Raw genomic sequence first — 16687 nt, 5'->3', positions numbered from 1 at the left:
AACTCCAACAATGAACTGAAGGCCAAGGCCCTCACCTTTTGCTTCCAAAGCATGTTTATAATATTGTTAAGCCAGGTGGGGAAGTCTGGTCTACTGTGGCCAGTGTGACCAGATACAATGGAGGACAGAATGCCTATACCTTTAGCCATTGTATAGAATAGGGAATTTTGACAGGTGTAGCTTTTTCAACCCTTCCATGTTGATCTGCACCTGCCAAAATTCCCTTTTCTACACAATGGTTAAAAGTATAGGCACTTTGTCCTCCATTGTATCTGGTCACCCTGACTGTGGCAGAGTGACTAGCTGAAAATGCTGACTTTAGGAAAACTGACAAGGGCAGCAAAGCTCTTTTTTTTTAATGAAACAAATCTTATAAATGAGAATCAGGTTTTGTTAAACAGGTCCGCTTCACTGTCTGCACAATCTCGCAACTGTGACACACCATGAGATGGTTTTAAAAAATCACAGTCAATTTGGAAGCCAAGATGTGGAACTATGACTGTAATCATAGGTCTCTAAGCACACTTATCTGGGAGTACATCCCATTTAAATCAATAAGGTTTACTTCTGAGTAGACATGCATAGGATGGTGCAGTTAGAGCCCAATCCTATGCATGTCTACTCAGAAGTAAGTCCCATTAGAGTCTGTGGGGCTTACTCCCACAAAAGTGTGGATAGGATTGGGCTGTTAGTCATCTTCATACAAACCAGGCAACTGACATTACTGACTTGTAGCAGCTTTGGTTACTGTTTGTGGGCTACTTTTTCTATCTGCTGAACACTCACCTGGCTGCCAGCCACTGTGTGGACAGCTTATACGTACATTAATCTGTATTCACAAGCACCTTGGACAAGAAATGTAGTATGCAAACAGGCAGCAAGTTAAAGGAAAATAAAAGAAAATAGGAATATAACAGTTAAACCATTTCTGCCCAACGATGCATATACGCAACAGGGACCAGATACCTGTGGGCCAGGCAAAAATGAGTCAAGACTGCAACTTTACATACTTACTTGGGAGTAAGTCCTGATGAATACAGTGAAACTTCTGATTAAATGCGCATAAGATTGCAGGGTCAGGCTTGCACTCAACTGATGAAGTCAACCTTAATTTCAGACCATTGATTGATTGATTTAAACTGCACTAATTTGCCTAAGGGAAAAACAACACTCCTAAAGGGGGGAAAACCTGCTTTGTTTTTAGATAATGTTTTTAGATAATTGCAATACATACAATGCACAGGTTGTATATGTACCTTCCTTCTTGTGTGAAAGAGGAGGAAGGCCTCTTCTAAGATGTGGTTTGTCCCTTCCAGCTTTTATAAATACTCATATCCAAATCGAATTGATCACAACTGAGTCAAGCGCAATGTTTTCAGAGGGCCAAATCCTATCCAATTTTCCAGTGCTGGTGCAGCTGTGCCAAAGGGGCATGTGCTCCATCCTGCAGTGGGGAGGCAGTCACAGAGGCCTCCTCAAGGTACAGGAACATTTGTGGCTACACTGGGTACTGGAAAGTTGGATAGGATTGTGCCCTGGCAGCACATGTACACACCCAGCACACTATGCCTACTGTACTGGTAGCACAAGTGCATACTATACTGAGTAGACATGCATGCATAATAGATCCATTATATTTAATGGGGCTTACTCTCTGGTAAGTGTGAAGAAGAGGACTGCAGGCTACCTAAGGCTGCAATTCTAAGTATATGTTTACCTGGGAGCGCATTCCATTTAAAGAAATGATATTTACTTCTGAGTAAACCTGCATAATCTTGTCCTGTCGATTACTACTACCTCTCTGATGGGGGGGGGGGTGCTGAACATTAATATATCATGTAACCCAAGCTTTATGGAATGGGACTGGTTTACTCCAGTAACAGTTACTCCAGAAGTAACTGTGTGCCTCGGATTGCACCCTAGCAAGGAGCTTAGGCTGCAGTCCTAGCTACATTTACCTGGGAGTAATCCCCATTGGCTATAATGGAATTTACTTCTGAATAGACAAGCCTAGGCTTGGGTTCTGACTCAGACATAAGTGTGCTCTTTGGACTGCATCCTAGCAAGGAGCCTACTCGGAAGTAATGGTGTGCCTCAGATTGTGCCCTAGAAAGGATCTTAGGCTGCAATGCTATCCACATTTACCTAGGAGCAACCCCTTTGGCTCCAATAGGATTTACTTCTGAGTATACACATGCCTAGGCTTGGGCTCTTACACGGGAGTAAGTGTGCACCTTAGACTACACCCTGGGAAGGAGCTGAGACTGCAGTCTTATCCTCATTTACCTGGGAGTCATCCCCATTGACTAGTGGGCTTTACTCCTGAGTAGACACGCCTAGCCTTGGGCTCTTACTCCAGAGCAAGCCTAAGCATGTCTACTCAGAAGTAAGACCCATTATACTCAATGGGAATTACTCCCAGGAAAGTGTGGATAAGATTGTAGCCCAGGTGTGCACCTTGGACTGCGCCTAGCAAGGAGCTGAGGCTGCAATCCTACCCGCATTTACCCAGGAGCAACCCCGTTGGCTACTATGGGCTTTACCTTTGAGTCGACACACCTAGGAGTGGGCTCTTACTCAGGAGTAAGGGTACACCTTGGGAAGGAGCTGAGGCTGCAACACTATCCACGCTTGCCTGGAAGCAACCCCGTTGACTAGCACGGGCTTTACTCCTGAGTAGACACGCCTAGGAGTGGGCTCTTACTCGGGAGTAAGTGTGCACGCTGGGAAGGAGCTGAGGCTGCAGCGCGGGCGAGCAGGGGCTTTGCTCCCGAGTAGACGCGCCCAGGGCCGGCTCCTGCTCGGCAGCGAGCGGGGCGGGGCGGCGGGAGGAGCGAGCGGAGCCGGCCGGCCACGTGGGCAGCGGGCGGAGGCGCTTCTTAGGCGGCGGCGAGCGCGGCCGGCCAGCCAGCCAGCCAGCGAGATGCCGGGCGCGCTGCGCGAGGAGACGGCGCGGCTGCTGTCCTTCTACCTGGAACGGCGGCTGGGCGGCGCGGGCGGCCCCAGCCCGGGCCGGGCGGCGGAGACGCTGGCGCGGGTGGCGGGCGAGCTGGAGAGCCGCGAGCGCGCCTTCTTCCGGCTCGCCTGCGGCGCCGACGCGCTCCCGGAGCCCGGCCGGGCGGCCGCCTTCCTGAGCCGGGTGGCGGCGCAGATGGAGGCGGAGGGCGGCCTCAACTGGGGCCGGGTGGTGGCGCTGGTCGCGTTCGCCGGGAACCTGGCCGCGGCGCTGGCCGAGCGCGGCTCCCGCGAGGAGGCGGCCGCCCTGGCCGACGCGCTCGCCGCCTACCTGGCCGGGGACCGGCGCGAGTGGCTGGAGGCGCACGGCGGATGGGTAAGCGGGGGCTCGCGGGGCGCGCCCCGGTCCTCTTCCCCGGGGGGCTGCTCCCTTGGGCCCCCTTTGCCCCAGACCTCCCCCTTGATGCAGCAGGGTGGGGAGTAGGAGAGCCAAAGACCCCCTACCCCATCCAGCCCTTGTTCCCTGCAGTGTCCCTTCTGGCCTGGGGGTTCCCCATTAGCCTGCAGACCTCTCCACTCATGCAGTGGGGTGGGGGGCAAGAGAGCCAGAGCCCCCCCTTCTCCATCCAGCCCTTGTCCACTGCAGAGCGCCTTCTGGCCTGGGGGTTCCCCATTAGCCCCCAGACCTCCCCACTCGTGCAATGGGGTGGGGGGCAAGAGAGCCAGAGACCCCCCTTCTCCATCCAGCCCTTGTCCACTGCAGAGTGCCTTTTGGCCTGGGGACTCCCCCTTTGCCCCAGACCTCCCCCCCTTTATGCAGTGGGGTTAGGGGTGAGGGAGCCAGAGATACCCTGCTCCCCATCCCCATGAAGACCCTTTTCCAGCTCTTGTCCATTGCAGGGTTCCTTCTGCCTAGGGGTTCCCCCCAGCTTTCCCCCCTTGATGCAGTTGGGGGAACAAAAGAGCCAGAGACCCCTCAGCTCCCCTTCCCCAAGTGAACCCCTAATCAACCCTTGTCCCTGCAGTGTTTCATGTGGCATGGGGGCTGCCCACCAGCCCCCCTTGGTGCAGTGTGGAGGGGGGATAAAGAGCCAGAGACTCCTCAGCTCCCTTCCGCCAGGAAGACCCCTTTCCAGCCCTTGTCCACTGCAGGGTTCCTTCTGGCCTGGGGGCTCCCCACCAGTCTCCATACTTTCCCCCCTATGCAATGGAGGGGCAGGAGAGCCAGAGACCTTTCGGCTCCCCTTTCCCAAGAGAACCCCTATCCAGCCCTTGTCTGTTGCAGGGTTCCTTCTGGCCTGGGGGCTCCTCCTTTGCCCCCAGACCTCCCCCCTTGATTCAGTGAGCTGGGAGGTGAGGGAGTCAGAGACACCCTGCTCCCTATCCAGCCCTTGTCCACTGCCAGGTTCCTTCTGCCTTGGGGCTCCCCTCCAGTCTCCAGCCCTTCCCCCTTTATGCAATTGGGGGGGAGGCAAGAGAGACCTCTCAGCTCCCCTTCCCCAAGAGAACCCCTATTCAACCCTTGTCCATTGCAGTGTTCCTTCTGGCCTTGGGGATCCCCACCCCACCACCTTGATGCAATGGGGAGGGGGGCCAAAGAGCCCCCCTCAGCTCCTCAGACTCCTCAGCTCCCCTCCCCCACGAAGACCCCTTTCCAGCCCTTGTCCACTGCAGGGTTCCTTCTGACCTGAGGGCTCCCGCTTAGCCCCCAGACTTGCCCCCCTGATGCACTGGGGTGGGGAGCGAGAGAGCCAGGTACCCCTCAGCTCCCCTTCCCCATCCAGCCCTTGTCCGCTGTAGGGTTCCTTCTGGCCTTGGGACTCCCCCCTTGATTCAGTGGGTTGGGGGTGAGAGCCAGAGACCCCTCTGGTTCCCTTCCCCAAGAGGACGTCTGTCCAACCCTTGTGCACTGCAGGGTCACTTCTGCCTGGCTGGGGGGACTACATGTCCCTGATTGTGCCCAATGCCCCCAATATCCTCTGCTCCCCATCTCCCACTTCTTGAATGTGGGATCTCTTCTGCCTGGCTGATCTTTGGGGAGCTGCATGTCCCTGATTGTGCCCAATGCTCCCTTCCTCAAGGCGAGGCCCTCCTGCGGTCCCAATCCTCTGATGGAGGACCAGCGATCTCTGCTTCCCTCTCTCTTCCTTCCCATGCTTCCGATGCTGGTTTGCTGGTTCCTCCTGTGCATGACCTTGGCCAAAGCACTTTTCCGGCTGAGTTCCCCTCCCCCTGTGCTGAATGCATCCCCCCTTGCACTGTGAGGTTCAATCCAAGACCTTTTCTGGGCAGCCCAGTCTCCCCCCCCTTCCCTTCCTCTCCCAGAACCCCAAAGCAGACCACAAGGGGAGCAGCCTAGAGAAGAGTAGGGGGGGGAGGAGGCATGCCTGCTAGTTACATCAGGGAGGCCTGGATAATTTTTTTCCCATATAAGGGAAGCAAATGCTGTGACAAACCGTGCGAAGTTGCCTTAGAAAGATCCTTGCTCAGTCTGGCCTTCCTCTTCTCTGCACCCCCCCCTCCATGGTATAGTTTTTTGTCCCTCAAAATAACACTGGTGGGGACATCTCTGCAGCCATCAAGGGCCAGATTATGCATTGCCCAAATGCTGCTGTTAACCCTTGTTATAGTGGGGGGGGGGGTATCTGTGCTTGTGGGCCAAGTGGAATGCCAGTCTGGCTGGCAGTGTACTATGTTAAAAGAGCCTGGGATTCATTGTGCAAGGAGAGCATTTGCCTGGTTCTCACAACACTGGCTTGGGTGTCTTGCAGGGTCTGAAATATTTTGGAAAGGAGCAGAGTGAGAGCCCAAGCCTATGCTTGTCTACTCAGCAGTAAGTCCCATTGTTTTCAGTGGGGCTTACTCTCAGAGAAGTGTGCATAAGATTGCAGCTTGAGTGACAGAAGGCAAGGAAGTTGAGCAGCAGATGGGGTCAAGATCTAAGGAGTTCCGAGCCATGGATGTGCACTGCCTGTTGAGCTTTGCAAGCCCTGAAACCATGAGGACTTGAAACATGCTTTGAAGGAAAAAAAAATACTTGAGATCTAGAGACCAGCTTACCCCTAGGTCATGATAATGCATTGATGCGTGGAATACAGCAAGCAATGGATTTGCTGTGTTGTGCCTAATAAACTCAATTATTTAGAGTATTCAGTGTGGAGGGCTTGATTTTTTTTTTTTTTTGAGAAACAGTCTTTTATATGCAAAACCCTTTATGGTTCAAATAATTGACAGCCCCCAGTTGATGGTCCTCTTAGTCATGCGTTCCAGGGCTCTCTGGGTTTCCAGTTGCCTCTGTGCTAGGATGTACTATGTTCTTTGTACAATTCATCTAACTTTAATCATACCACCTCTTTCCCCCAAACATTGTTCCTTGGGACAGTTGTGTTCAACTGCTGCTGCCCCTGCAAATGGAATTGGCAACACCAAAACAGTGATCTTACCTACCTGTACTGCTGATGGCTGGTTTGCATAAACATAAGATACAGGCAGTCCCTTGCCACCCTGAGAGTGAAGGGTTGGCAACACTCCCCCTTGAGTGGGTATCTGGGTATTCAGAACTGCTTGTCTTTAAAATAGTAACTTTTAGATGTGACTGGATAGGGACTTAGAATTAGTTGCGTTTGCAGTCAGCTATGTGCTGTGGGGAAGTCTCAGTGTACATAGTGTCCTGGGTCAAAGGATACAAAAATTCCATGGAAGATTAGTTGTAGGTCTTGTGGAGCATTGAGCAATGGGAATGCCACATTGTGTCTCTTGCCCAAGGCATGCATGTGATGAATCACCAGTGGTTCTGACCATGTCATTATGACTAGATCCAAATAAGGTCCCTTGTTGGGCTTAAGCTGTTCCCAAGGCTAGTGACTGAATAAAGATAACTTTGTTGCATAGCATCAGTCAATGCATTTAAACTAGAGGCTTCTGGATTGTATAGCTGGATGCTGTTCTATGTGTCTCATTAGTGGCTGGCAGATTTCTAAATTTCTTTTCCCCAGCACAATTTGGTGGCTGAAGTTGTAAGGGTGACTGGTGCATCAAATGTACTGCCAGTGGTCTTCATCCTGTAGAACAGGGCTGATGGACTTGTTGCATCTACTAGGTCTGCTTCTGTTGGAACTTCTGGGTTCCGAAACTGGAGCCAGGTGCTAAACAGTGGCAGACGGCAGATCCAGATGCAAAATGGAAGTGAAATTATGAGCTACACCCCAGAGAGTTGTGATGGCCTGTGATGTTCAAGTAAAAATTTACATCTGAATTGCTATGGATTGCACATGCTGACAGGCTGTTATATCTGGCCAGCAGTACTGCAGGAAGATTGGTCAAAGACAGCCAATTAATATTTGTAGGTTTGGTGGTCTAGCGCAGGGGTGTCCAAAGTTTTTGGCAGGAGGGCTACATCTCTCTGGCACTGTGTTGGGGGCCAGGGGAAAAAGAATTAATTTACATTTAAAATTTGAATAAATTTACATAAATGAATATATTAAAGATGAATTTATATGAATGAATGAAGGTCTTACAATAGCTCAAGGCCTATAAAAGGCCTTGCACAAAGCAAGGCTGGCCTTTCCTTTGCTGCTGCTACTGCATCACAGACGTGAAACAACAAGCAATGGAGGGAGCCCTCATTCCACAGCTCACATGAGAGATCAAACAATCGCCCTCACACTGAGAGCAGTTGCATCTGGCCAGTGTGGGCTCCAACAAATCTCTGGAGGGCCAGAGGCTCATTGGAGACTGGGGGTTCCCTGAGGGCCACATTGAGAGGCCTTGAGGGCCGCAAGTGGCCCCAGGGCCGGGGTTTGGGCACCCCTGGTCTAGCACCTGCTGGGGCTGAATCAGGAGTTATGAGCACAAGACCAGCTGTGGCAGAGAGCTTGCAATCTGATCCGATGTTAACCTGGGAGTTGAAACCCTTGCTGATCTACTGCAGATTGCTGGGAGCTTTATTAGTAGAGTCCACTCTGCTTGCTACCCTCCCACCCCATCTGAAATTGTATCCTCTGATAGCCTTTAATGTTACAAAAGGAATTCTTGAGTACTGATGAGAATATTGCTATCTGGTTTGCTGAACTAGCCAATTTATCTCATATGTTTATATTTTGGGGGAACGTTATCTGACCTACCCAGGTGTGCTTCTTTTTGAGAGACAGTTTCACAGATGGGAGTGCTACAATGGAGAAGCTTCCATTTCTGTTCACCACCCACCTCTCCTGAATGGCAGGGAGGTTCAGAGCTGGGCCTTCAAGAATGGTCTTAAAATCTAGGCTGGTTAATGTGGAATATGGTGATCCTTTATCCCGATTTCGGGTCATTTGGGCCATTAAGGTTAAAACAAGCACTTTAATTGTACTCCATAATGGAACAGGGGTCAGTGTAGTCTAAAATGGGCATTGTTCTAGTTGCACAGTTCTAGTTATTAATAAAGGTGCAGGTCTTTGGCACTACCTGTCCTTTCCAAACATTCTTCAGAAGCAGGCCCCATGAACTGCAGTAGTTCAAATGTGATTTTGGTGTGTTGAAGTGCTATTTTGGGGGGGTCTTTATGAAGGAAGCATTGCCCCAAAGTGATGGCTTGTACAAAGTGCTTTGTAATTATTGCTAAATGTGGAATGGTGTGTGTGTACACGTACACGTACACACTTTAACCACCACCAACAAGCTTTGGCAATCTAGTGGCTAGTGGAATGATGTGCAGGTCTACAGGTATTTTGTATGCATCAGGAGTGAATATATGCTACAAGATTGGACTTGCAAAACATTTGAGACTTCCATTTAAAAAGGAGGGGGAGAAGCTACCCCCAAGTAAGTAGGTGCCTGTTATTCTATAATGGGTTGGATGTTCCATGCCCTGTGCAGCTCTTGGTTTCTTCACCATGACTTAGAGGGTGGTTCCATAGAGCAGGGACTGGGACTTGAATGTAGTCATTCAGTTCTATCTGAGTTTAGCTATGGTGGCCCCCAACCCCTCCACACAGAGTGGTGGGATGAGGATATTATTATTATTATTATTATTATTATACTTTATTTTTACCCCGCCTTTCTTCCCAAAGGGACTCAAGGCGGCTTACAAACAAGGTTAAAACAAGTTAAAAACATAATTTAAAAGCAGCTAAAAACATATCATAAAAACAGTAGTCAGATAAAAACTAATCAGGTAAGAGCATAGGGCAGCAAATTAGAGAAGGATCAGGCCTGTGAGCAGATGTTAAATAATGTTAAGAGATGTTAAAAAGATGTTTAAAAGGCCAGGAACTCAGAAGGCCTTTCTAAACAGAAGGGTCTTCAGGCCTCGCTGGAAAGTTACAAGAGAGGGAGCCCTTAAGTCAGGGGGAAAGGAATTCCATAGCGTTGGTGCCACTACTGAGAAGGCCCTAAATCAAGGCTGTCATCTGAGCAGGATGAGTGAGGATTTTTCCATGCCACTTCATGCTTGCGTTGTTGGTGTTGGCGAAATCTCTTGTACTTCTAGCGCACACTAAAGCACAGGGGCAATATGAGAAGCTTCCATGAATACATGGGCCTCTGGTGATGCCTCTTTCTCTTGACTTCTAGCACGTACTGCAGTGGTTCCCAAATAACTGACAACTCCCTTGGCCTACTGGGCCATTGGCTGCAGCTCTCCATTAGGGCTACAATTATATACATTTTATAGGGCTATGAGTTTTTTTTTTGCAAGAATTCCATGGCTCCCCTAACTGATTTCTGTGACTCCCTGGGGAGTCACAGCTTGGGAACCACTTATATATTGTATTGTATCTTCCCTGATGCAGAAGCTCAGACACTTTTTTCTTGTGAGACGTTCTGCCACATTTCGGCAAAGCAGTGGGCTAAGCTTATAGCTATTAAAGAGCTCACAGGGCATCCCCTGTTAGATTCATGCCTCTATTGCCACACAGAATGACATCCCACTGCATTCTAATATAGGGCAAAGTTGACTAAAGTGTGAGGTGATGAGCTCCCTAAAGCCACAAGCAGCTGCTAGTGACTGAATTTCCATCTCTTTAAGCCCTCCTAATAATATAGCTTGCTTGCTGTCTTGAGCTTTTGTGAACCTCTGTCATCCTCTTTCCCCCTCCTTCTCTGTGAATGTACCTGGAATGAGGGGGCTCAGCCAACAAAAGCCTTTATTTTGTCTTGGATGTAATGGGGCTGGGGAAAAATATTTTGGATTCTTATGTGCTTGAATCATTCCAGCCCTTGTTATAACTTGAGAAGTTCAGTCCATTTTTTTCTTGATAGAGGATATTTCATGCAGCTAGTTTTAGAAATCCTTGAGTTAAAATGGCTTATGTTTGGTAGCCCAGAACAAAAGATCCCTTTTGATTCAGAAGGTTGAGAGTAATTGAGATTGTTACAAGAGGGCATATAAGTAAAGGTGTTTCTGGTGAGTAAGATAGGATTACAGCCTCATAATAGACCTACTTCCATTATGAGTAGTTAAATAAATAAATAACACGCTTTTCAAATATCTCTACCTATAGACAAACATAGGAAATGTTTGATTTTGTAGGCCAGCAAATATTTCATTATTGTGTGAGGCTCAAACTAGATGTGACTTTAATTGTGTTATTGGCTGGCTTTTTCTAAAGTGGATGGCACTTGCGGGAGCAGTTTGGCTCATGGCTGATGAGGGGGGACTTTCAATCTGTACTATATACCTCTAGTGCATGCAGTTTACCCTGGGGGAGGGAATGGAAAACCAATTCACAGGAAGGGGGTAATAGACAAAGTCACCCCTCTAATTCTGATTGCTATTTGCATAAGAAAAAGCAAGTGTGCCAATGGCATTAGTCTAGTATGACCTTTATGCTTCATGCCCAAGCAGTGTAGTAGTTAAAGGCTACAGGAATTTCCTTCTGTTTATATTAACTCTAAGTCTCTTACCCACCCACCTCCCAGTGTAGGGTTTCTTGTCTTTCTGAAGTATCTGGTAGTAGCCATTGTTGAATTGGGTGCAGGTTTAAACTCCTGCCAGGAATGTGAATAATCAACTCAGAGAAACTATTTCCCACAGTCCTGGGGTAAAGAATACATAGAAACTTGCATTCAGGTCTCGATTTTCAAACAGCCCATTGGAGGGAAAGTAAGTCTATTCAGCCCTACCTCTTCCCTGGATGGGAATTCTGGCCCCTTCCACCCCCCCTAGCATCTTTGTAGTCACATTCTGTAGTTGACAAATGTCCCAGAGTACCTACACAAAAAACACATAAAAGATTTTATTGGACAAAAGCTCATTTTTTTAAGCCTCTGAAAGATGTAATAAGATGCCACCCTCTCCTGCTAATATACAAGAACCCGCTTTGAAGTTGGCAAACCAGTCTGAGGCAGATGATCATTAAAGGACCATTTGAATGTGAGATGCTTTTTCTTGTTTAGATATAGGGAGGGAAAAACCACATGCATAGCCATATCTAGGCACTGTAAAACACCTGTGTTCAGCAGCTCCCCCTTATGTGCCAGGTGACTGTGACAGTGATGTGGCTTTTGCACATGGTGGGTGCATGTTTAAGGGAAAAAAATTTATGTAGTATCCTTGAGTTTTACGTGCTTTAGAGCCTAATCCTATGCATGTCTACTCAGAAGTAAGTTCCATTGTAGTCAGTGGGGCTCACTTCCAGGAAAGTGTGGATAGGATTGCAGACATAATATATGAGACTTCAATAGAATTCCCACTATAGCTTTTCTTTAACATTTGTTGTTTATCGCCCAGAAGACTGCATGTGAATGGGGTTCCCAGTGTTGGCTGTCAAAAGGCAAAGCTCTGTAAGTGCATCCCTCTGCAGCAGCAGCAGTATCTGTGGAAGGCTATGGGATCCTGATGTGCATGCTGGATTGTGGCTACTGCATGGCAGTCAACCTAACGGATTGCAGTAGTAGCTCAGCTTGAGGGTGCAATTGGAAGTGCACAAAAATGCATACTTTTATGGTCAAACTTGTCAGATCCTGGGCCTATTAAAATTCTTGCTACAGTGCAGGGCTGAAGACTGAAATCTAAATACTTGCAAATACAAAAAAAAGTACAAACCAGATTTTTCTTTTGAAAACTTGGCAGCAATTCTCACAGCAGGAAGAAGCAGATGGAATTTTAAATACAGTTCTGCTAGAGTGTAGGATCTGCTGTCTCCCTTAACTTCATTGGGAGCTTTCCGCGCCCCCTTCTAATTATAAAGCTCTTAATTGTGCAGCTATAGTTGTAAGAAAAAATGGCAAACTATAAACACTGCTATTAACCTTTGAACAGTTCTTCGCTAGCTTTTTTAATGTTAATAAAGGTGGGTGGGTGGTAGGAAGAGGGATCCTAGATTTCATTCCAAATCTCATCTTACTTTGGTGGCACTAGCACATATTCTACAAAGCAGTTGTGGAAAGGGGGCTGTGAATGGGGTGGTGGTGGTGATTCTTTTCTGTAATGGGCCCACCTGAATGCTAATGACCACATAGCAGCTGCTGCTGAGAGTGTAAACTGACATTCAGCAAAAAATGCACCCATTGTTTGCGCAAATTAAAGTGTAAAGAACAAAGTTCCGGAAGAAATTAAGAGCATAACTCGTTTACATAGACAGCTGCCAAATAAGTTCAAACATGGCCATCTGGAGTCTTATTACTGCCATTCTTGATTATCCTGTATAAAGATCTGTTAAGGCAGCTGCCCCTTTCTTTCTGCCATAGGTCAGCTCTGAGTTGAATTGCTGACAGGCCTATGGAACATGTGCACATACAGTGGTGGTGGTAATTGGGGGAGGATGGAAAGGATCAATGCTGCACATGTCTGTTCCCAAATGAAATATGTGCTAAACCAGTGGTTCCCAAACATTTTAGAACTTGGACCCACTTTGTAAAATTACACTCTTATCAGGACCCACCTAGCTTTATGAGACTTTAAAAAAAAATAAAAAACAGCTGCTCAAGCCTCAGTTTTTATCCTTTTAACTATAGTGGTGGGGCTGCCTTTTAGAGCTTTTGTGAGCTCTACGTTCATCAGATCAGAACTATTATAGTTGCCTTGCATTCCCCTTCACTTGGCCTTCAAAATAAGTTGAGGCATGATTATCTACTCATGAGTAAACATGCATGTGCTTCTCTGTTTCAGTTCCCATAGGACTCGATATGTTTTCTTTGTCAGTTTGGGGGGAAACACTCTCTGGAGTGCTTTTTGGGGCCTATGTTCATCAGATCAGGACCATTTTAGTAGTGTTGCATTCCTCTCTGGCTGTCCTTCAAAGTGGACTGAGGCATGTTCACCTTCTTGTAAGTAAATGCATGTGTGTGGCTCAGCGTCACTTTCCATAGGGCTCAGTGCATTTTCCTAAGTTGACTCTCAGGTTGTCAGTTTGTTTCACAACCCACCAGCAATCAGGTTGCAACCTGCTGGTGGGTCTTGACCCACAGTTAGGGAAACACTGTGCTAAACCATTTTGATCTGCAGTACTGTTTGGCTATTTCTACTTTTTTGTAGCTGATGGAGTGGTTGTGTAGTGTGCCCTTACAGTTTGTATTTTGTTTCATGTCAAAATCTGTGGTGTTTAATTTCATAGAATCATAGAGTTGGAAGGGACCTAACAGGTCATTTAGGCCAACCCCATGCCTGTAGCAGGAAATCCTCCTAGAGCGTTCTCCATGACCCTCTGTGTTGTCCCTTGCTTATGACTCTGCTTTACTAGGTGGGTGTGGTCTTGCCTGTGACTTTCACTTGTCCAAACTCCCCCATTCTCAGCTATACAAACCTGCTCATTCAGGTAGCTCTGCTTTCTTCCTTTCTGCCCCTTATGCCTGGAACTGCCTTCCCAAATACCTCCATGACACCACTTCTCATTTCCTTTCAATTCCTACTAAAACCTGCTTCTGCGAGTCCTCAGGCCCTCATCCTCTGTTGTGACGAAGCCTAAGTACCTGTACCTAAAGCAATGAAATCCTTTCTTGGTTTGTCCCCACATTATATTATTGTATTGACTTTTATTGCATGCTCCTTGGGGTAGCGTTCTTATGTCTTTGTGAAGTGCCATGCACGAAGAGGGTGCAATATAACAACTCTTTGAACTGTACTAAACGGCAGTAGGTGTGATGTTTCAAATCGTCACATACTTTCAGAGTGGACTTGGGTCCAGCTCCACACCCAGTTGGAAATTTGCCAGTGTACCTTTTGAAGGCAGTCATAACTCACAGTTGTGAATTTTCCATGGAATAGAGGGGCTGGCCTGTATTGCTAGAGGACACATCAAATGAATAACTTCCTGCTTAGTATCTGTGAATTGCCATGCTTAAGTGCGATGTATTGCACTGATAGGAGAAGCTGCCAGTGCTTGGCTGTTAATGGCCATAAGCATGCCTTGGTGCTTAGGAATTTAGGATGGGAACTCCCTAGCACAGGGTGTATCTTCTTAGCCAGGGTTCCATGGAACCCTCGTATTCCTCAAGCCCTCCCCAAGGCGTCCACAAAATTCTGTTTTTCCCCCTCTTGCACCTGCCCAGTTAATGAGTGGGTATGTTCATGAGAAACACATGACCAAGCCTAGTGGCCCAAAGCCCATCTTCCCACCATCAAATGCAAATATACTGAAGTTGTAAAAGTCAAGTATTGCATTGAAAAATTAATGGGAGTCTCACAGGTGCACATACCAGAAGTTCTTTTTTCAGTTATCTGGTGTTATTAAATTATTCAAAGTTATCATTAACATACATTTTTGTCTTCGAACCTTGTAACTGGTAATTTATTGTTTTGGCTTTATATAGGAGGGATAAGTTAGGGTTTCATAGGATATTGGGGTGTCTTACAGGGCTCCACAACCAAAAATGTTAAATTACATTTTTATGGAATATTAAAGTATGAAGATGTATGGAAAAAAGTGATTAACTGCCTAATATAGTGTTCTTCAACCTTGGAATTGGGACCACAATGGGATTGCAAAGCCTCTGTTGTAGGTTTGCAGCAATTTACAGGAATAATTTAGGTTGAAGACCACTGGATTAGAACACCAGGTAGAGGGAAAGGCATTTGGTGATCACCCTCAGGTACCAGGATATGCTCAGTAGTCCTGCTACTTGGTCGTGCTCAATTATTATGTAAAATAGCTTTCATTAGTGCCAGGCTTCATGGTAACTTTTTCTGTTCTCTCTCTCTCTCTCATAAGAATATTTAGTTAGTGAACACTGCTGGGAGGGCATTACAAGAGTGGGGTGGGTGGATATGGTCCTGGGAGGGGTGCAGGATTGATACTGGGGTCTCAGTCTCATGCTTTATTTATTGGGCTTGTGGCATGAAAAAGGTTGAAGACTGACCTAAGAGGTTTAACTCAAGCTCTTGCTCTCTGTTTTTCTAGGATGGTTTCTACCACTTCTTCAATAAACACGGCTCTGACCCAGCTGACCAGAACAGTACCATAAGCAACGCTATCATGGCGGCAGCAGGATTTGGTTTGGCAGGCTTGGCCTTCCTTTTAGCCGTGCGATAAGACTACCATTGACTGTGGGGGGGGGGGGGAAGGGGAGAAACTCTTCAGCAACACACCAGCAAACCGGCGAAGAGTCCATTCTATATTTCTATAGGGCAGTTGGAAGACAGAAGCTTATATTTTTTAACTGGTGTGGAGGAATAGTCTTGATGAGAACTTGGACATTAAAAGCACATTGCATCCTGGCCGTACACATGGGAAACCAGTGCCTCTGAATGCTAGTTCTGAGCTTGGGCATCTTCTGGACTTTGAGAATTGTCACTGTTGCGGCTCATGTTCTGGTAACTGCTGAGTGCTTGATGTCACGCTAAAATGTTAATGGTGGGCTTGCAATGGAACTCAAGTGAAGCTGTGTGTCTGGGTTTTCTCCGTGTGCAAGAGTGTGTGTGTTGGGGGACAGGGATGGGGGGGAATGATGCCTTGTGAAATGTGAGCCAGTATTAATAACAGAATGATGCGCTCAACTCCCATCCATAGTACAGTGTAAATGGTGCCAAGCCCACTCATCAATGTACTGCTGCAAGGTCCATATTGCACAGAGCATTATAGTTTATGTGTTTTTGTTATAATGGCATTAGTATAAACTACACTACAAGTACAGTAGAGGACAAGAATGTTGATACCAAAACAGTAAAGGCTGCAGAACCAGTTCTTGACTGAAGTGAACTTAACTATTAAGAAACCTTTTAAAAAATTGGTCTATTTGGAAGTCCATTGAAGGCTGGGATTTCTGTGGATTTCCTATCCAATCCAGAAACTCCATATAACTTAATATATTTTTGAAGTATTTATCATTATATAATACTGGTAGCTGGTTTAACATCTATTTTTGTTGAATTCCATTTGTTTGAAAAGCAGACTCTGTGGCTGTCTCCTATCTTGTTTAACAATTCTTTAGATATTGTTATACTGTGCATTGTAAAAATAGTCTTTGGATGTGTTCAATGTCATAATTTTCCTTTTAGCTTGTACAGTTTTAATATGTGAATAAATATAACTGAATATTTTTATTTTAAAATGAGCATGCTTTCTTTGACCCAGATTCCATGGTGCTTTTCAGAGGGCCCAACAAGTGCAATTATCCTTTTAGTATTTATATACCACTTTTTCCACAAAATGTAGTTCACAAAGTGATTTACATAGCAAAAATAATTCATTAACTGGTTCCCTGTCCCCAAAGGGCTCACAAACTTTAAAAAAAAAAAGGTGCAGAAGACGTAAGCGCCCTTGAAAAAGATGCCATGCTGGGGTGAAGAGCAATAGCTCCTCTCTTGGTAAATATA

The 16687-nt window shown here is 46.7% G+C and overlaps 1 protein-coding gene across 1 annotated transcript; it reads left to right on the top strand.

Moving 5' to 3' along the window:
• The first annotated feature begins 2897 nt into the window (after positions 1 to 2897).
• BCL2L10 (BCL2 like 10) lies at positions 2898 to 16422 on the top strand. The gene is made up of 2 exons (XM_066635822.1): positions 2898 to 3331; positions 15273 to 16422. The coding sequence occupies exons 1-2, from the start codon at positions 2924 to 2926 to the stop codon at positions 15402 to 15404; spliced, it is 540 nt and encodes a 179-aa protein (XP_066491919.1). The 5' UTR covers positions 2898 to 2923; the 3' UTR covers positions 15405 to 16422.
• The last annotated feature ends 265 nt before the right edge of the window (positions 16423 to 16687 follow it).

The sequence above is a fragment of the Tiliqua scincoides genome, chromosome 8 (genome assembly GCF_035046505.1).
Source record: "Tiliqua scincoides isolate rTilSci1 chromosome 8, rTilSci1.hap2, whole genome shotgun sequence".
NCBI lineage: Eukaryota > Metazoa > Chordata > Lepidosauria > Squamata > Scincidae > Tiliqua > Tiliqua scincoides.
The sequence above is the reverse complement of the archived record's forward strand: the minus strand, read 5'-3'. Positions and strand labels throughout refer to the sequence as shown.